Genomic DNA, 19948 nt, shown 5'->3' on the forward strand with positions numbered 1-19948 from the left:
CAACTCAAAATTGGTATTTGACTCTTATTACAAGAGACATTTGTTGAGATATAAAGTCATTAGAATACATCTAAATAACAAAGTATATACAATAAAAAAATAAAAAAAAAATATTACCAATTTCTTAGAGTGGTGATAAAAAGATCTTGAACGTACATGATGATGAATTTTTAACTATTTGTTTTGTTTATAGAACTTCGCTCCTGCATAGAATTAGTTATAAATATTAGGAAGTGAAAATTATAAATAGGACATATAAAAAGATTCATTTAATTTATCTTATATGATGTATCTTCAAACATATCCCAAAATTTTTCTCAATCGAAAGGTTGGACATCCTGAAAAAGATGTTGGCGTACATCTTCTTTATTCTCGAACTTATTATAATACTCATGACATCTCGTCTTATATTTATAGAATGCATTACACATAAGCTTATCGACAGTCTTACGCTCATTTCTTCGACCAAAATTTAATTTAAAGTAATCATTGAAAAAATATATACACAAAGATATTATCACTTGTATATTCTATATTTTGCATATATATTAAATAATATTATAAATCAATTATTTAAACATTACCAAACAACGCTTCTTGATAAGCTCTTTGACATTTTGGGAGACTTTCTGCCATGAACTCGTAGCTAAATGTGCATAAGTTCATGTAAGAGCACCCACATACGATGCAAGTTAAGCTGCTAGCTGTCCTTCACACCTGGTATGTTAGTCAAGATTGTTAACCTTAATTTTATCCACTTTACGATATTTTTCCATTGTCATGCCTCTAGTAGTGCATCAACCTTGATGAGATTGTACTGTTAAGTTTAAATAATAGAATATTCGTTGTAGAAACGAAGTAAATGATGATTAGAAATGATGTAATATGTATGAATGACCTTAATTGAAACAAAATGACTATCATTTTTTTACTATATTCTGTAGAGTTAATTTCTAGTGGTGAGTCAAAACGAAGAACTAGGAACAATTGGAGATGAGATCCGAACTTCCTTCCTCTTCGGTAGCATAATTTCAAAACACTGAAACATTCATTACATAAAAAATTTGTCATAAAGTGTCATGTGAACACAAAATCGGTCAATCATCTGTATTAATTTTAGTTGACCATTCAAACACATGTTTGACGTTCAAACGCTTGTCAATAACGTTTGAACGGTTTTTAAACCTTTTGAAATTTTTTGTGCCGTTCGAAGACTTAATTTTTTGTTGAACGGGTATAACACAAAACAATTTTAGATTATATTAATTAGTATATAATTTGTGAGGTTTATGTACCATATTTTATAAGTAATTTTCTTCATTTTATTTTTAAAAGTTTAGGTTAACAATATCTTATAGGGGACGAAAGAATGACAGACCAGGACAACCCTTCAATGAAACAGTTCAAGAGATGACTATATTATTGGAATGTAAGGTGAAGATCTCTAACTTTCAGGATCTTCTTTGGAAAGGTTGTTCCTTGCCAACTATATTCCTCGATTGTGACTAGATACTAATCCTCAATCATAAGGACGAAGCATGAGACCTTGTTTTATATATCGACATCGTCGACTAGTTTTATAGAGAGCTCGGTCGTTCCAGCTGAGATTACGATGATTCATACATTTTTTCGATCCACGGAGCCTCAGTTACATTTTCAACATACAGACTCGTCGATTTCATTGGTATCCCACAATTTCGCTCAGTGTATCAAAATGTGGTGCTCAAGGAGTCTTCAGCTACGGGTGATGGAGAGACAGTTGAGGGTAAGGGCTCTAATAAAGATGTACTCAACGACCTCTCTGATCATAAGGTTAGGCAGTTAGTTGTTAGTCCAAATGCTCCTCCTTATATTGGGATGAAGAGCATCAAACATGCAGATCTATTTGGTTTCTTTAAGATTATGAACTTGATTATTGCTAATAACATTGATCCTTGATAGCATAAGACAGAGGTTGGCATGGATAGAACGAAGTTTATGATACACATCGCTCGTGGGGTGCTTATTGACCTAGTGGGTTATATATTCACTAGGATTTGATCAGAGATCGAGTATATTACGACAGATATACTGTCATTTGAGATCCTGATTACACAATTTCTGCTACATGCTGGAGTCCTACCAGATATTGCAGAGCGTGTCCGAGAGCTGATTGGACCAATCAATTGCTCCACTATGTTCTGTCACTCGAGACTTTGTCCTCATGGTCCTATTCAAACCCGCTCGATACTCAGGGATATGCACACCTGAGAGATCATGAAGTATTGGGCGGTGAGACATTCGCGCAGGTCGAGGCACCACACACATCTACTCATGAGGAGATGGCAAATATAGTGCATGCAGAGATCTGCGGACAGACATCAATGGTGATTGATGCAGTATGTACAAAAATCCGTAGTGCCATCTTTGACTTACATACAGAGATTAATGCTAGCATCTCTAACTTACATACATAAATTGATGCCATGTCTGTGACTCAGGTTACGATCAGTACTCGGCTGACACAACTGGAGACACGCCTAGCTGCAGTCGAGGATGTGTGTAAAGAGTTGGGATCGTAGTAATCTGTATCTTTTATTTGCATTACTTTTGTTTTTTGTATATACAATATTTTGTGTTTTGTAAATTTAATTTAATTATGAATTAAATCATTTTTGTCTTTTCTAAATTAATTATTGATTTCTATTATTTAATTACTAATTTTTTATATAAATTAAATATTTATCCATAATCAAGTAAGGTATTTTGTTACCATCAATAATTGCAAAAATTCTATAACCATTCGAATGGAATATGTCACGTTCGAACGTTTCTCAATTCTCGCTAGATATCTCTGTATTGAATCTCCGTTTGAACTCTTTATTTTACGTTCGAACATTGATTAACGTATTCGTTCGAACATTGATTAACGTATTCGTTCGAACGGTAAGTCAATGTCCTGTTAAATTTAGTGACTTAACCTGTTAATTTCTCGTTTAATCTTATATAATATATGTTCGAACATTGATTAACATTGGCGTTCGAACGCTGTTGTAAATTGTTCAAACGGTAAGTCAATGCCTTGCCCTACTAAATTTTTTCACTTAACGCGTCAAATTATCGTTTGACCATATATAATATCCGTTCGAATGTTTATTTTATTTTACTCGAACGTTTGTTGTAGATGTTTGAACAGTTATTTTATTAAGGACAAAATTTTCCGTCCTTATATATACCGTTCGAATTACATGTTAGAACGGTAAACATTTTCTGTCAGATTTTAGGAATAAAATTTAAATTTTGTTCCTACATCTTAGATTTTCATTTCGTTCCAAACAAAATTCCCATAAAAATCGCCCCAAAAACAAATTTTTGTTGTTGTGAACATCAGAGAGTTTTTTCCTTCTGCGATATTTATTTTAATCAAGGCATTCAAGCAGCAGCAATAATGGATGTAATTAGGAATATGGGCCCATGCATGCATGATACCCCTCAATTACTGGCCGTCATCGATCTTCAATATTGGATCTCGATCGTTTGGGCCTTTCGTTTCAATCAAATATTTGTATCCTTCGATCTTCCTGATCTTATTTCTTTCTTTTGATCGTATTCTTATATATATGTAGGCCTAATTAAGGCCAGGGACAGTAATATTAAGGGCCAGCAAGATGGGGTCAACTATATTTCCATCCTCATGCATGATCGATGATCTGGCCTACGTACAACATCACTTGGGTTAAGTCGAAGACTCCATATATTATCGATCGTCACATATTTTAATAGTGGCGACGTACGTACGTACGAGATATCACGCTCCTAAACGCTTTGACTTAATATTTATGATTTAGTTCATCGCTCCTTTTATTTTTATTTTTGGTAAGTAAAATTCTATAAATCATAACATCATCTCATTTTTATCCCATTATACAAAATATATATATATATAGATTCTCATGAATGATAAATAAATGCTTGTTATATATATATGAGGAATAAAGTTGTATCCAAAAGGGTCGTCGCATGATCCCTTCATTGACTGCAACTTAAAAGCACGATTTTATTAATTAGGAAAAAGAGAGATTATCAGATGGGAAATAGAAGCAGATAAAAAGAAATTAATAGTAATTAAAAGTGGTCCTGCCGACTAAGTTGTTTATCACCCACAAGTTAATGATAGGGCAATATTATTGCAAGATGGATGGACGTACTACTCATGCATATTGGTGCACACACACATGCATGGTCACAAATGACCAGGAGCAATAGTACCCGGCCATCGAATTCACTTCAAAAGCCTTATTATTAATTGTAAGTGGTCCAAAACATTGATTATTCTAACGGTTTCATTGAGACAAATGGACCATTAAATTGACTGTGTCAGAAGTCAGCATCGGATTGAATATATGTATTACTCACTAAAACGTCACCCATGAGACAGTTCGATAAGATGGAGGGGCGCCCATATGTGCAAATCCCTCATGTAATGCATGGCTTAATTTACTTGTGAATAAAAGTTACGACCGTTATTTTATTGCAGTGATTAAAGGCTAGCTGGCTTTTTAAGGCCAGCTGCATGAGATGCGCAATGAGGGTTATATATAGTCTCCTTTTCTGATAATCTTAAAAAAAATATAAAATTTATCTATTTTTGTAAAAGAGAAAGTATTTAAGTTGTGGATGTGTTGAATGTACGTATCTTTAATTTATTCTACGTAGTACATTTTACCATCAAGAGAAGATATTTGAAACTTACTAGATTATTTGTTTAGGCCAAATAGACTTGTAGAACAAGTCAATAAGCTATGCTTGAAGTATATATCCACTGTATTTTCTAACAATCGAGTAGATCATTGTTACAAGTCTAAGAGAATTGAAATTGTTGCCTCAGAGAATATTGTACAGGCTTGTTTATTTATAAACGTAAGTGGTACAATGAAGATAGAGATCTATTTATAATGAAAGTAGGAGTCTAGAAGTCTATCTAGGCTGTGTTGCATCTTTATCGGAGGAGATGAGCTTTGCTTGTTCTTATCAGTAGCTGGAAGCTTATCATTAACAATCATGAGTAGGCTGGCTGGGGTTTATTTAATCGAATGGTCACGATTATTCCCAGGAATGTCCATTCAATCATGTATTTTGATGAACTTACTTTTGGCAAGTGCATGATAGCTTGAGGTACGTACCTCGTCTGTCCCTAGCCTCTCTCTAAAATACCTGATCATCATATATATATATATATATATATATATATATATATATTCTTCCATGATCGAGGTACTTTTGGCCGGCCAGGTGTTTCTTTTTTTCGTTGAAAGTAATATTATTTGACTTTGTCTGGACAAATAATATTTATACATATACATATATTTATATTTATACACCTTATAATAGTATATAGTACTGTAAGAGAATAGTAGTAATTTACAATTGGTTCATATTCTCTCTCTCTCTCTCTCTCTCTCTCTCTCTCTCTCTCTCCATGATATATACGTTTCAACTTGCACATGATGCGGCCTGCACAGTGCAGACGTACTAATATTTGAAAGTCCATTCCTTTGTAATGTGTGCATGCATCCTTGATCTGCATTTGGCTCACACATAAGTTAACAATAATGTCAATTAGTACGTACGTTGGTTCGCTTTCAGATAAACCCTAGCTAGCTAGTCAGTCAAGCAAACTTATAACAAGCATTAATATCCCATATACACATTATCAAATCCTCTCTCTCGCTCCCAACCAAAACTCAAGAGGTTCAGTTCTAGATCCAATTCACCAAAGGCAACGGCCAAGACGAAGTCACATGAACTGCCACACCATTAATGCTAGCCTAACCTGCCAGTACTACCCTGCCATATTCTACTTCTTGCTCGATCAGGGGGGTGAAAAAAGAAAAGCAAACCCTAATTTTCATCGTCAAAGGGTCTAAGACTCTAACACCCAAAACCCCTCAAGTGAGTCGCGTATAAATATATATATATATATATATATATATATATAGATGTCTATTGGACTTATACATGCTTATGCCCCGCCCCCCAAGGAGCCAATTAAGATGCATGATAATTAATAAACTTCATTTACAACCATTGATCAAGTGATCAGAAAAATGCATGGCTAAATCCTGATCCGCACTTCTCACCTCATATATATTAACCAAAACCGACAAACTGTTATTGCTGAAAATAACTCCCCACTTACACATGATGAGCTTACACTGTTACTTTTGCAGGTTTCGGGTGATATGATGAATACAAGTTCATCGTATACAGTCATGCATGCACGTATACGTAAACACACACGCGCCCCAGTTGAATGTGGTGATAAATTCTCAGGCAATTAGGGGATTAACATGAATGCAGACCAAAAAAAAAAGAAAAAGAAAAAACTGATTTGGCCACTTAATTAGTTTCGCAGGGTTCCTCCTAGCTATATATGATCATTCATCAGAACAAAAGTAGCTCATGACTATATATAATCAGCTTTATATACACAACAAGACGTTGAGAACTTGAGATCGATGATTTATTAACGATCTTTGCTAACATGTTGCTAATGTCAATGGTCCACATCAAAAGACAAGACCAATCGGTCACATTCAAGTGACTAATCCAGCTTTATTTGTGGCAAAACGCATTCAATAGGTTGTTAGAGCATTGGCCTTGAATCATCTAAAACGCTAGCTAAATTTTAATAAACGGGTCACTTTTTCTGTTCTGTCCAATATTTGAAATGTCCTCTACATTTTATTAATAGTTTTTTTAAGTAATAATAAAAAGAAAAATAGTTCCACCGGCCCAATAAGGAAGTTTGTCCTAAAGCCCACTGGCCCAACTACGTGGATCACCGGGCCAGCATGTCTCGGGTCCAACAGTGCATAAACAAAAAACCTAAAACCCTAGTTTAATAACGCTACGCAGAGAGCTAGTAATCAAAGCTGATAGATTTCTTATTAAACCTCCGAACCCAGATCAGTCTCTCTATGCGACCAAGGAAATGGTATTCTCTACTCTCTCTCGCTTTCCCTCTCGATAGATTGATTTGTGTCTATGTTGTGTAATTGTTAAAATGGAATTTAATAGGGAAAAGGAACAGGGAGCTTTGGGAAGAGGAGGAACAAGACCCACACGCTGTGCGTGCGATGCGGACGCAGAAGCTTCCACCTCCAGAAGAGTCGCTGCGCCGCCTGTGCTTATCCCGCAAGCCGCGTCAGAAAATGTAAACGTTTCTGAAAAAAATATGCAAAAGAGAATTAACACACGCACACAACATATATGGTCTTTGACTTGATCTGATCCTTGGATTTTACTTCATTTGCTTGCTTTTAAGGGGCTTGTTTTGGCAATTAGTGATTTGTTTGGTTGCTTAAAAAAATGCAAGAAATTTGTTTTTCATTTTCGATGTCCAGTGAAAACAAAAGTAATCCTAAATGAGTGACTCAAACTTGATTATAAGGTTATAATTTTGATTTCGAAAGATGAGAAAATGATATATGAAATCGCATGATTTTCTTTTACTCTTCTGAAGTTGAATCTCAACCAATTGAAATTGGAACATTACACAACTATTCTGCTTTTTTTTAGTATATTTTCTTTGGGAATGAAATTATAACAAAGCATCTTGATTCTGTGATCGTTTCAGCATTTCTGTTTCTTTAAGTTTACTTATATAAAAAAATGATTCGATCCTCTGTTTTGGTATATTTCTCTTTCATTTCTGTTACTTTTTGAGCTCGTAGTTTTGAACTGTTGTCTTTCCTTTTTCCTCTACCTTGTCAATTTCACGTTCCTTGTGGTGGCATTTCGAATGAATTGGTGCCTTTGAAAGTATTTTGTTTCTAGTTTTTTCTGACAGAAAGAGTACTGCTCAGTGCTTACCAAACTGCATCTTGGTTTTAAGCATTGGAGCTAATTTAGGAGTTTTACAGATTCGTTTGGTTATTAAACTAATCTCAAATCATCGTTACAATTTTTTCGAATTTCAATATAAAATATAATAAACAATTTAATTTTTTCAAATCCTAAAATAATAATAATATTAAAAAATAATATTCTAACAAAATTTTATATCTCAACTCACCTCAGTTCAACACTGAAACTAGTTATGAAACTGGTTATGACTTTGATGCTAGCTTTTGTATTGATTTTCTTCAGATAACTGGAGTGTGAAGGCTATCCGCAGAAAGACCACTGGAACTGGCCGTATGAGGTACCTCCGTCATGTGCCACGCAGGTTCAAGACTAACTTTAGAGAAGGTAGATTGTTTTCTCTGTTTGCACATCAATTATATTTTCTTACGTGCCTCAATATATTTTGGTTGAATGATTTTTGTCTCTCGTGTTTATTTAGGTACTCAAGCAACCCCAAGGAAGAAGGGAACAACCGCAGCCCCTTAAAGTTTAGAAGGGCAATATTATATTTTTTATTTTATATTATTTTCCTTAATTCTCAAACCAGAAACAAAACCTATAAAAGAAAAAAAAAATTAGAATATTGCTTTTTTTTTTTTTTTTTTTTTTTTAATGTTGGAGAGTTAAAAGCATCCCTGCTTTATTTTGACAATCAATGGTAATTACTTTTAACTGGTCTCTTTTGTCTCTCTCTAGTCTCTGCTGTGTTTCTGAATGTGTTTTCTATGTTGATGAGACTTGTTGGCTTGTTGCCCCAAGTGATTATTTCTTATCTGTTGCTTGGCCTGTAATGGCTGGTGCTATTCCATGTCATATGTCAAAGCTATGGTTCCCAAAAATGATCCGTTCAAGTTTGTGCAACTCCAAAAAAAATCATCAAGGGGAAGAAAAGGAGAGAATTTTTCAGGTAGAGGAAAGAGTAGGCTTGTGACTGTTAGTGGTCGGAGAGAAGAGAATTGATTACAATGGCGAACCTGGTGGATGTGTATAACAGTCAGGTTTAGGTCATTGTTTTTGAGAAAGAACCATTGCTATCAGCCTTGGGCCATTGGAACGACCCCTTCAGTCAGCCGATACAACCATGTTAAATTCCATAGTTAACAGCCAACCTTGCACTTTGCATAATTATTGCCACGCCATGTTTCGAGGATCTGTACGAGGCACGATCTCCATTGCACGAAGATTTTATTCAGGAATCTTTAATCACTAAAAAAAATTAAAATATATATATAATTTTACTAATGTTCACCTTATTAATCATTACGTAAAATAAAAAGTTTAAAAAAAATCAAATATAAAAAAAATAATAAATGGATAGTAGTAAATAACAACCTTATTATTATTCCTTCCATGAACATGAGTAGGTTGTTTGAGACTTTGTTCTTTGTTGTTTACCATTTCTGGAAAGAATTCCAGAAATTATTTCTGTCATGATTTGGAGCTGGTCTGGAGAGTTCTATCTAACCAAACGAGTGCTATCGTTAAGGACCATAGTACAAGGATGTTAAAACAAGTATACTAAAAAAAACTAATAGAAATAATTATCGAATAATGCTATAAATCTTTTCAATAAATAAATAAATAAATAATGCTATAAATATGTTGTATTTCCAGTCTAGCTGCAGAAATTATTTAAACCGAATTCATATCCCCGCGTCCAAACATCCCAAATTTACCCTGCGCCAAGGCTCGGTTAAACGCAACAACCCACCGAAAACTCGAATCAAGATACCAAAGCATTCAGATAGAGAGAAAACATGGCCTCAGTTGCTAGGGTTTTAGCATCGTTCTGTGCGAAAAAGGGTATAGCTTTGAAGCCACATCCCATAACAATCCAACGTTCATTCTGCGACAAACCACCGAATCCCAATCCTCTGCTCGCTATATTGCTTAAGGAACCAAGTTCGCGAATTAAAGTTGTATTAGATTCAGAGGACTCTTCTGACCTCAAAAGCTTCCGGTATTCCTGGGAAGCACTCCTCACTTCTCTCGGGTCTTTGTCTCCTCAGAAGGCCAAGCTGGTAATTCTTTCGTATACTCTCTTTCTTTTCACCGTTTTTTTGTTGTCACTTTGCACTCTTCGGTCTCCCGGAAAGCGCGGAGAAAGAAACGATAAGGAAGAAATCTTGAAACTTTATCATAAAAATGGAAAGTGAATTCTTTTCAGGTGTCAGTCATATTTCTTCCCTTCGTACTTTTTCTAATCAACCAAACGGAACTGTAAGATTCAACTACCCCCAATTTGTGAAAATTTAACACAAGAAAAGGTAGGAATCCACAGAAATTGCTGATTTACATTAAAGTTGTGAGCTTTTCTCAAATGTTGATCAATGGTCAACATATTGGTCATGAACCAAAAACACAAAATCGTGTCTCTGTAAAAAGAGAACCTGAAAATCACTCTCTCACTAGAGTAAGAATTTCACGTTTGGAATCCGTATACTTTGCTGGCATCAAAATCTGGTATTTTTATGAATCTCTGCGTGAATTTATCATCACTGTATTCCCATCTTTTCCTGGTTCTCCAACTCACTTTTGTGCTCATAATATTCCATTGTTTGATTGATCAGGTTTTGGAGTGGAGATTAGAGAAAATGCTGAAGGATAATGTGAGAGACCATGATTCCTTCTCTGAGTTGATGTCCCTCTGTGGAAATGTTCAGAGTCTCCCTCTTGCCATGCGTGTCTTTACTTCTATGGAGGCTCATGGAGTGAAGCCCACTTCTTCTGTCTTCAATTCGCTTATACATGCTTGCTTGTCATCAGGTAATTTAATGACAGCCCAGAGCTTATTTGAGATGATGGAGAGATCAGAGGGCTACAAGCCTAATTCTGACACTTATGATGCTTTCATATTCGTGTTTTCAAATTGGGGAAATGCTGCTGCAATGCAAGCTTGGTACTCTGCCAAAAAAGCTGCTGGGTTCTCTGCTGATATTCAAACCTATGAATCTATGATTTCGGGTTTTGTTAAAGGAAGAAATTACGATGGTGCTGATAAATTATTTGAAGAAATGACGGTGTCTGGAGTAATGCCCAACATACCCATATTGGATAATATGCTCGAAGTGCTTTGCAAGCGGAGAAATTTTGGTAAAGTGAAAGATTTCATTAACTTTGTGCTTGATGGTGAGTGGGAAATTAGTAGCCAAATGGCTGAGAGACTTGTGAAGTTTTATGTCGAAGTGGGGACCGTGGACGATATGGAGGAGCTCCTTGTAACTTTGATGAATGCCAATCCAATTTCTGAGATTTTGTCACGGGTACACTGTGCGATCATAGGGATGTATGCAATGCAAGATAGATTGGACGATGTAGAGTATTCTCTTGATAGGATGTTAAAACAGGACTTATCATTCAACAGTCCTGATGATGTTGAGAAGGTAATTTGTTCTTACTTCAGAAGGGCAGCTTATGACCGGCTAGACGTATTTTTGGAACATATAAAAGGTTATTACGTGCCCAGAAGGTCGACTTATGATTTGTTGATAGCTGGTTATCGAAGAGCAGGTTTATCAGAAAAATTAGATATTGTGATTGAGCATATGAAATCAACTGGATTGTCATAGCAACCTGTATTGTGTTTATTGCAAACTGCTATGATCTTCAATGTGCATCCATGTATAGTAGCATCGGATGACATGCATCCTAATGTCCGAACGAACTAGTCTATGGGCCCTAGGCCCGTTTAATGTCATTTACAATTTTACACTCAGCATGTATTTGGGCCTTAAGATAGCTAGTGAGACTTGGGCCTTAATTTTACTCTATTGTATGCCTTTAGTTGTGTTAGCCTCTATCTTCTTATTTTCTTCCATGAAGGTGCTCCTCTCGAAGTGAGTAATTTTTTTATATTTTCTCATATATTTTCTAGTCACCAAAACACTATTAGGTGTTTTACAAGTGGTATTCAAAGTCAATTTTTCCTTGGCATCGGCTTCATCAATCCGTGAGAATGGAAAACGTCATTTCATCCTTACTCAATATCAAAGAGCTAATGGAACACAATCTTCCACGCTTTGATGTTATTCAACAACATCTGAAGGATTTTTGGAAGAGTCACAATAAAATGCATCAAGTATTTCAACAGTCCCTTGACGATTTTGCTAGTAACTTTCAGGAAAGTTTCAACCAGTTCCAACCAATTCGAAGATCAAATTTGTGACATACAAGAAGAAGATGTAGTTGTTGTGGAAGAAAAAGATGAAATCAAGCCCGCTCAACTTATTATTTCTTATGTCTCCAAAAATCTTGAACCATTTCTACCATTCTTTGATCCTTCCCTAAGAATCTCGTGTCATTCTCTTCATCTCAGAAATTATTTGTTCTATTCTTGCTTCCTGTTGGTCGCCACTAGCAACAGAGACTCATTAATTGTAAGAGGCCTAACCACCATATGGGAGTTTGATCCCGGTGGAATCGCCTTTCAGATTCCTGACGCCTCACCCTCAACTCGAAAACCCAACCAAACAATATCTTTACACCCAGCCACAATTAACCTCCATCTAGCGGCAATCCATTGCACCTCTTCTCCACACCGACTGATCTGCACCCTCCTTCTCCATGCAAACCATTGTTCATTTCGACAAAAATTTTTGGACCCAAGACACCCTAGATTTCCTTATCTTTTGGCCTTTTTTGGTCCTACAATGGCCACCGAAGAGCAACCCACCGTTCCTCTCAAGCCCGCTCCAGAGCCACAGTCCACCAAACCCAAAGTCAAAAAGCTTCCCGTATCGACCTCCATCGCATCCTCCATATGAAGTGAGGATTAAGGAAGTGAATGTGACGCTGAAGGAAAAGACCGGTTTGAATCAGTACACTAAAGGAATTCCCCTGTTGCGCAGCTTAAAGGACTGTGATGAAGAGGCCTTAAGAAGAGACGATGTGAAGACCATCGTGATTACCGGCGCAAAGGGCAAGTTGTCTTGTGGATTTGATATTGCAACTTTTGAAGGATTTTGAAAGGGATTGATGGCCAAAGAAACAAAGCCTGGCTATATATCTATAGAGATTATTACCTGCACGGTAAAAGCTGCAAGAAGGCCTTCAGTTGCTGCCATCGATAGCCTTGCTTTAGGTGGCGTGGATGGGTTGGTCAATAGTGTTAAGAAACTTCAGAGACGAGACATAAGTTTGAGGCGTGAGCATGCTTGCTCACGCCGAAAAACAATTGAAATTGTAGCAACTCATGACACTGTGTCTGCTCTTGCTCAATCTGGTGTTTGTGCAGCATTTAAGCCGAGAGGCTAATAGGAGAATATGCCTTCTGAATGCCAGTCTTGATGAAGTTATACGAAGCTTGTTTTATAATAAAAACAATGACTCACTTATCACAGTTTCTGTATATACTTTAGACTATTTCAGTTCTTTGAAATGCAGCAGCACAAGGATTGAATACATAAGGAGGGGCAAACCTAATTCTTGCCTTGCACTTTTGGAGTCCGAATCATCTGGAGCTTATACCAACGGAAATCTTTATGGAATAGCAGAGGATATTGAAAAAAATTTTGTGACAATGTTATCGAAGGTTCCTTTCTTCAATGAAGTTGCTAGGTGTCAAGTGGGTTCTGATGTGGAGCCTATAGAGGCCATTGAAGAATTGGGTGATCTTGGGATCGTTGGTGAGGATGCCCAAGATTTTGGTGATGAGAATTTTAGCCCAACTCTAGGAGTTAATACAGTCTGTGTTTTCCCGAAGAATAGTGCTCTAGTGGTGCCAGCTGGAGAAGAGACTGAGCTGTTGATTGGAATGAAAAATGATGAGGAGTCAATCTTGAATGTCATTGCAACTAAGGCTAGCATTCATCTTCCTTTCAATCATCAACTGCTGGTTCAAAGTCTCGCTGCACAAGCTTTCAACATCGCGTCAGTACTAGCTTCAGCACAAGCTACTTACTACCCAATAAAAAGGTTAGGAATGATTAATTTTATCATAATCTTGATTCTGGAACTGTTCGATTTTCATTTGGACAAATTAAGTAATTTGCATGCTCATATTGCGCTGGGATTGTATGGAAAAAATGGTTATTCGAGTTTTGTGCATGACTTATTCGATAAAATGCTTATGCGAGATTTTATTTCTTGGATGGGAACATGTACGGTACTTGTGAACTTTAAATTACCCCCATTGGATGTTTCCATCGCATTCCCGCAAGCAACTCCAGCGTCCGTCTTTCCTCCTTGTGCTTCAAACTATTTTCAACTTGATGACCTACTGACTCCTGATGAGAAGGCCATCAAGATGAAAGTAAAACAGTGCAAGGAACAAGAAATAGCTCCAATAATGACAGAGTATTGGGAGAAGGCCAAGTTTTCGTTTCTTGTTATTCCAAAACTTGGGGCCCTGAATATGACAGGTGGCACAATCAAGGGTTATGGGTGTCCTGGTCTCTCCATTACTGTAAGTGCTGTTGTTTTAGGAGAGATTGCTAGAGTTGATGCAAGCTATTCCACATTCATAACAGCGCAATTATCATCTCTGACAATTGATATTGTTATGGCTTCTAGTGATGAGGTGAAAGCAACAAATGGAGACACAAAGGTTGATAATGCATTGTTGGAATACTTGGTGAGTAAATTTAAGGGAATTGAGAAGTCTGCAAAAGAGGTTCTTGACCAAATGGCCTCCCCATATGTTGTTTCTTTCATGGCTATTTGCAGGGGCCTTGCTGGACATGGGGTAAAAGATGAAAATTTGGATTGGGTCACTGACGATGAGCTGAAAGTTAATAATTTCCTGTTACATAGGAAGCGTGGCAGTCAAACAGCACCTTGTGGACAAGGTGCTTCTATGGGGGATGATTTGTCACAGTTTCCGAACGAAGGAACTGGGCTATGGGCCCTAGGCCCGTTTAATGTCATTTACAATTTCGTACTCAAGCATGTGTTTGGGACTTAAGATAGCTAATGGGCCTTGGGCCTTAGTTTTACTCTATTGTATGCCTTTAGTTCTGTTAGCCTGGGCCCATCTAAGGGTCATCTTCTTTATGTAAGAGCCAAGAGCTCTAGGATTGAAACATTCATAAAAGTTAATGCAAATGTTATTTTTTCTCTTATCATCTTCTTATTTTCTTCCATGGAGGTGCTATCTTCGAAGTGAGTAATTTTCTTTTATTTTCTCGTATATTTTCTGGTCACCCAAACACCTACTATCAGGTGTGTTACAAATGCCTTCAAACATAAAGGGTTTGGCTCATGTCGAGAGATGAAAGCATGAGAGAAGTCTCGGGGGCACCTCTAACCGAATTTACTAAAAATCCCAGGACCCATAAAATCTAGAGAGACTTTACTGAAGCAGCACTTCTACGAAATTACTTCAATAAAGGATCAAAGCTCAAAATCTCACGTCTTGTGAACTTTTTCCATCACTATGCACTTAGAAGAGTATTTCAACGAAAGATAAGAGAGCAAAATCTATCATCCCCGATTTAATACAACAGGAGGCAAAATCTCATAACCCTTGAGCAAACAAAAATGATTGAACATGATAGGATAAGTAATGTCAATTTCCTTGTATTCCAATTGGAAATCGGTTCAAAGTGAGACCAATTGTTCATCACTTCCCACATCCCAACTGTAAAAAACAGAAGTTGGTATTTGGAGGTTCTCAATGAACTCTTTACTTTTCTGAAATGTATATCCACTATGATTAGAGCAAGGCTCTGGATGAAAGATGAAACGGGTTGACGAGAAATCAGCCACTTTGGCCTTTTTTTTCCTTCAAAGGTAGAAAAGATTTCAACCATTGCTTCCAAGGAGCATCCTGTTGTTGCTCAATCCATGACAAAAAACAACTATCCAAAAGGCAGAAAAAGTTGACGTAAAGAAGCTGATACCTCACGGGTATGTATCGGAAATTTGCAACTTGAAGAATAGGCCATATGCCTCCTTCCAGAATCAAGGCTGGGAGAAAGTCCCTCTTCACATCTTCCTTTATTTGAGGGGCACTCTTTCCAGTTGAAAACCCCATGTAAGTGAAAAAAACGAGTAAATCCAATGGGCCAAAGATGATCCCATCAACAGCAACTTTAGTAGCAACAAATCGAAAGGAATTGGGTTGCAATAACAGACGAAATCTTATAAATCGATCCAAACCTTCGTACCTACAAACGAGAAAGAGAAAAATATTTATAGAGTAATGTACTCTTTTTGCTTTTTTGAGCATGTGAAAAACTCTCAGACACCTTGCCTATGCCGGTGGGCAACTACATGTTCAACTCACTAAAAAACTTCCAACTTCAATTGGTTTTGGATTTGCTCAAGACTGAGCGGGAGAGGTAGGAATTAAGAGGTTCACCAAAAGAGGAACCAAAAAACAACCCATGGGTTGACTGAATGAAAATGCATTTAAACAGTGGTTGTGGAAGAATAATTCAAATCTCACTCTAGAAACAGTTAATGCACATGTATAGGAGTGCATGCTTTATAGCCTTAATCCCATGAGCAGCAAATGACAAAGTTAGCGAATTTATAGTATATGCATTCAACTTTACTTTTGGCAAGTTTCTTTTAGATTTCTGTGTCCAATTTGGCATGCAACCTGTGTAATTATGCAATGCCTTTTATGATAAAATCCACGATTAATTTAAAAAGAAAATCTAAATAATCTCAACAAGCACTAAGATAAATTCCTGTTTTATTTTGATCAACAGCAAAAACCAATCTGTCATTAAAAGTTTGTTTCTCAATGAGTAAGGTACACTTACCAGAAGTGGCCAACTGGCCCAACAAATCCAAACCCAAACAAGCTGGTCGTAGCCACTCGTTTCCAATTGATTTTCAGTTTCCTATCTTCATCCTGATGAATCAAAGATGGAGTGGTTATCTTTGAACAAAAACAGATTAGTGCTACGAACTTTCTGTTATGTAATGAGGCCAAAGATACAAGTCACATAATGTGAGATGAGAATTTTCAAATATTAAGAATAACAAAATACCAGCTAAGACCTCGTTTGGTTACACAGATGAAATGAGATGAGATGAGAAATATGTGAAGAGTGAGATAGTTTGCGAATAGTAGTGAAATGGTTTGACTTGAGATGTTTTATAGGATTTTAGGAAAGAAGAGAGAAAATATTGAATAAAAATATTATAAAGTTAAAATATTATTAGAATATAATTTTTTTAATATTATTTTTGTTTTAGGATTTGAAAAGTTGATTACTTATAAAAAAAAAAAGGATTTGAAAAGTTGAATTATTTTTTGTGTTTTGTTTGGAAGTTTGGAAAATTTGTGATGATTAGATAATGATTAGTTGAAAAAGTTGAAAATTTGAAAATTTGAAATTGAAAAGTGTTTGTGTTTTAACGGTGTTTGGATGTTGAGATGAGATGAGATGGGTTGAAACCATATGTGAAATCAAAAAAGGCCTAATATTACCTATACCAAGATAAAAAAAGAAGAAACTGAAGCATGACTAACCTAAAATCAAGAATTTGTGCACAAATGGTGTGCCCAATGGCTGCCCAATAATCTGTATAGTCATTAATCACTGGCATTCCAATAGTCACCACAACTGTTATTCCTCAGAGAAACAAGGGATACCATTCTTGCCTGGTGTCATTGTGGTAAAATGAAATATGCCCCCTTTTCATGTGGTGACAGGTAGGTCCAAGATCCAAGTGATTAATTATATAAGCCATTCCCATGCCAAAGTGAGCATTGGATAATTTGTACAACCAGTGGATTTTTTCTTCTAAAATAAATAGATCGGCCAAAAACATGAGGACTACTGTCTTAGTTCTCCTTTCTTTTCTTCCTTTTATATTCTGTGCAGAGTCAAACTCCACTCCATAGTCCATACCAATTTACAGATATAAACATCATAAACCCTTGAAAACATGAAAAATACACATACGCCAACCATTTTAATCATATAGAAGTGTGAATTATACCCACTAAGAAAATTTATAAATATATATAAAATGTCAGCCATGAAAAAAGATAGGAACATGACCTCTATCAGTCCATTTAATCATAAATATAATCCCACAAGGAAGGCAAATCTTCATTAAAGTCTTATGTGCACTAGCAATGCCATACACCTTTGAGAAAGCTTCCTTGAGAATCATGTCGCGATAATGTAGGTCATGACAAAATCGAGTTCTAGATTCACTGGTCATCTGAAGTCTAGTATGAGTAAAAATAACCACCACCACCCCCCCCCCCCCCTCCAAATCCTCTCTTGTAAATCCTAAGCAAGATGATGATGAAGGAATAGAAAACTTTAACGGAGATTTATGTTCTGAAAGACATCAGAGTAGCTAAGTCAAAAGACAAAGAATTCTATTATAGTGCTGGATTTATACTCATTAGTTATGTTTGTCCACGGTAAGAATCCAACCCCTATGCTACAGCTGACGAAATTGAGATTCTTGATTTGATTTTCATAATTATATCTCGATTTGATTTTCATAATGATTAAGATTTACCTTATCTCATCTCAGTGTAATTTCCCTATAAATAAGAATCTATGCTTTGTATTCAATCACACTTGAGAATGGTAAAGATGCAGTTTCTCCCTCCTCCTCTCCTCTCTATCTCAATTTCTATTATATTTTATATTTTCTGTCACTTTTATTACAGAAGGGTATTCATTCTAGAATCCTAATGAGAAAAATTCCTCCACATACTTTAAGTCTTGAAGCCAGAATTTGTAGGTCTGTGGGGCACACGCCAGAAACTGCTTCATTCACTGGCTTTGGCAAACTAAATTTTAGTCACAACTTCCCATCAGTAACTCAGTAGTATCTTTTCTCGATCTGTATTTCCTTCATTTCCGTATTAGAACCTCACAGTCCACCATGTCGTAACTCAATACGATGAACAGCAGAAACAAAAACACATATAATATGAAGTCAACCACATCGCAAGAAAATGGGAGATACCTAATTGCCGAATAGTTAATACACGCAAATTCATATAAATGGATAACAGATGCAAAAAGGCGGACATAGAGAAGGGAATAGAAGAGGCTCATTTACCAAAACAGCGAGAAAAGAGCTCAGAAATGTTCGAATCCTTTCGCAGAACTTAGAGTATTAGAGGGTTTTGCAGATGGGAACTAACCTGAACTTGATGGTGCTTCTTGGCAGTGTAGTTGGTGATTGTCTGGGCGGCTATATCTCCAAAACCCCATATAATACCCGAGCTGATGACCTGAGTCTTAACTGGGTGGACAGCCAAGCAATTTTGGTACCATTTCCACAACTTCAACATGGCCGAGTAGATAAAGAGAACAAATTCTAGAGAGAGATTCTAGAGACAGCAAGAGAAATAAGAGTAGATAGATTATAGGCTTCGAAACGACATTCCTTTTCGTGACTCTGTTTCGGCGGAAGCCTGAATATTTAGACGTATCTCTGACCTGGCCTTTTTATTACAGTATACCTTCCCGAACCAATGAAACGATACAAAACATTTTTACATTAATTATGTTTTGATTCAAATCTTCACCGCTAATTTTATTTAATTATTACAAATTTTAAATTTGTAAATAAAATATAATAAATAATTTAATTTTTTTAAATTTTAAAATAAAAATAATATTATAATTAACTTTCTTCTCATCTCATCTTAATTCATTAATTAAACATCTCTATTTAAATTTCAAAAATACTTTAGAACTCAAAAAATGTTCCGAATGAGGTTTTTTTTTTTTTACTTAGTGATTAAAAAATTATTTTTTAATAATATTGTAAATTTTTATTTTTTTTAAATATTTATGATGATTAAAAAAATATATAAATAAATAAATAAATAAAATACACTATTTAATAAACACATTCGAACCACTTTTTCGGTGATTGCAGCAGGTTATTTAAATTTCTGTAATTCCGTTTCATTAGAAACTTGTTCCCCAGGAAATCGTTCCCACGCCCCCAATAAACAAAAATAAATAAATTGTCATATACTTTATTTTTGTCTAGCTTTATTATACTAAGTTTAAATAATATTATCCATCATTCTTCGAGTAAAAAAAAAAAAAAACTCATATATTAGAATTAAAAACTTATCATTTTTTTTAAGAAATGATATTTAAAATATTAAGTGTGTAAA

At 35.8% G+C, this 19948-nt stretch overlaps 3 protein-coding genes across 3 annotated transcripts; 2 read left to right on the forward strand and 1 right to left on the reverse strand.

Annotated features, from left to right (window-relative positions):
- Positions 1 to 6852: 6852 nt before the first annotated feature.
- LOC121263596 (60S ribosomal protein L37) lies at positions 6853 to 8451 on the forward strand. The gene is made up of 4 exons (XM_041166572.1): positions 6853 to 6976; positions 7060 to 7195; positions 8131 to 8232; positions 8327 to 8451. The coding sequence occupies exons 1-4, from the start codon at positions 6974 to 6976 to the stop codon at positions 8371 to 8373; spliced, it is 288 nt and encodes a 95-aa protein (XP_041022506.1). The 5' UTR covers positions 6853 to 6973; the 3' UTR covers positions 8374 to 8451.
- Positions 8452 to 9542: 1091 nt separating this feature from the next.
- On the forward strand, positions 9543 to 14945 carry LOC121263597 (pentatricopeptide repeat-containing protein At2g30780-like). Its single transcript, XM_041166573.1, has 4 exons — positions 9543 to 9908; positions 10458 to 11540; positions 12757 to 12761; positions 14692 to 14945. Exons 1-2 carry the CDS (start codon positions 9645 to 9647, stop codon positions 11454 to 11456), a joined length of 1263 nt encoding a protein of 420 aa, XP_041022507.1. The 5' UTR covers positions 9543 to 9644; the 3' UTR covers positions 11457 to 11540; positions 12757 to 12761; positions 14692 to 14945.
- Positions 14946 to 15298: 353 nt separating this feature from the next.
- On the reverse strand, positions 15299 to 19249 carry LOC121263598 (protein Mpv17-like). The gene is made up of 3 exons (XM_041166574.1): positions 18959 to 19249; positions 16596 to 16687; positions 15299 to 15992 (listed from the first exon to the last, which is right to left on the reverse strand). Exons 1-3 carry the CDS (start codon positions 19106 to 19108, stop codon positions 15584 to 15586), a joined length of 651 nt encoding a protein of 216 aa, XP_041022508.1. The 5' UTR covers positions 19109 to 19249; the 3' UTR covers positions 15299 to 15583.
- Between the last annotated feature and the right edge of the window lie 699 nt (positions 19250 to 19948).

Source organism: Juglans microcarpa x Juglans regia, chromosome 4S (genome assembly GCF_004785595.1).
Source record: "Juglans microcarpa x Juglans regia isolate MS1-56 chromosome 4S, Jm3101_v1.0, whole genome shotgun sequence".
NCBI lineage: Eukaryota > Viridiplantae > Streptophyta > Magnoliopsida > Fagales > Juglandaceae > Juglans > Juglans microcarpa x Juglans regia.

Excerpts from the sequence above, each read along its gene's own strand:
- LOC121263596 (XM_041166572.1), top strand. Across the intron at positions 7,196-8,130 it reads CGCAAGCCGCGTCAGAAAAT|ATAACTGGAGTGTGAAGGCT; the intron begins GTAAACGTTTCT and ends GATTTTCTTCAG. Across the intron at positions 8,233-8,326 it reads CAAGACTAACTTTAGAGAAG|GTACTCAAGCAACCCCAAGG; the intron begins GTAGATTGTTTT and ends GTGTTTATTTAG.
- LOC121263597 (XM_041166573.1), top strand. The coding sequence starts at position 9,645 with ATGGCCTCAGTTGCTAGGGTTTTAGCATCGTTCTGTGCGAAAAAGGGT. Across the intron at positions 9,909-10,457 it reads CTCCTCAGAAGGCCAAGCTG|GTTTTGGAGTGGAGATTAGA; the intron begins GTAATTCTTTCG and ends TTGATTGATCAG.
- LOC121263598 (XM_041166574.1), bottom strand. The coding sequence starts at position 19,108 with ATGTTGAAGTTGTGGAAATGGTACCAAAATTGCTTGGCTGTCCACCCA. Across the intron at positions 16,688-18,958 it reads AGAAGCACCATCAAGTTCAG|GATGAAGATAGGAAACTGAA; the intron begins GTTAGTTCCCAT and ends TTGATTCATCAG. Across the intron at positions 15,993-16,595 it reads GGGCCAGTTGGCCACTTCTG|GTACGAAGGTTTGGATCGAT; the intron begins GTAAGTGTACCT and ends TCTCGTTTGTAG.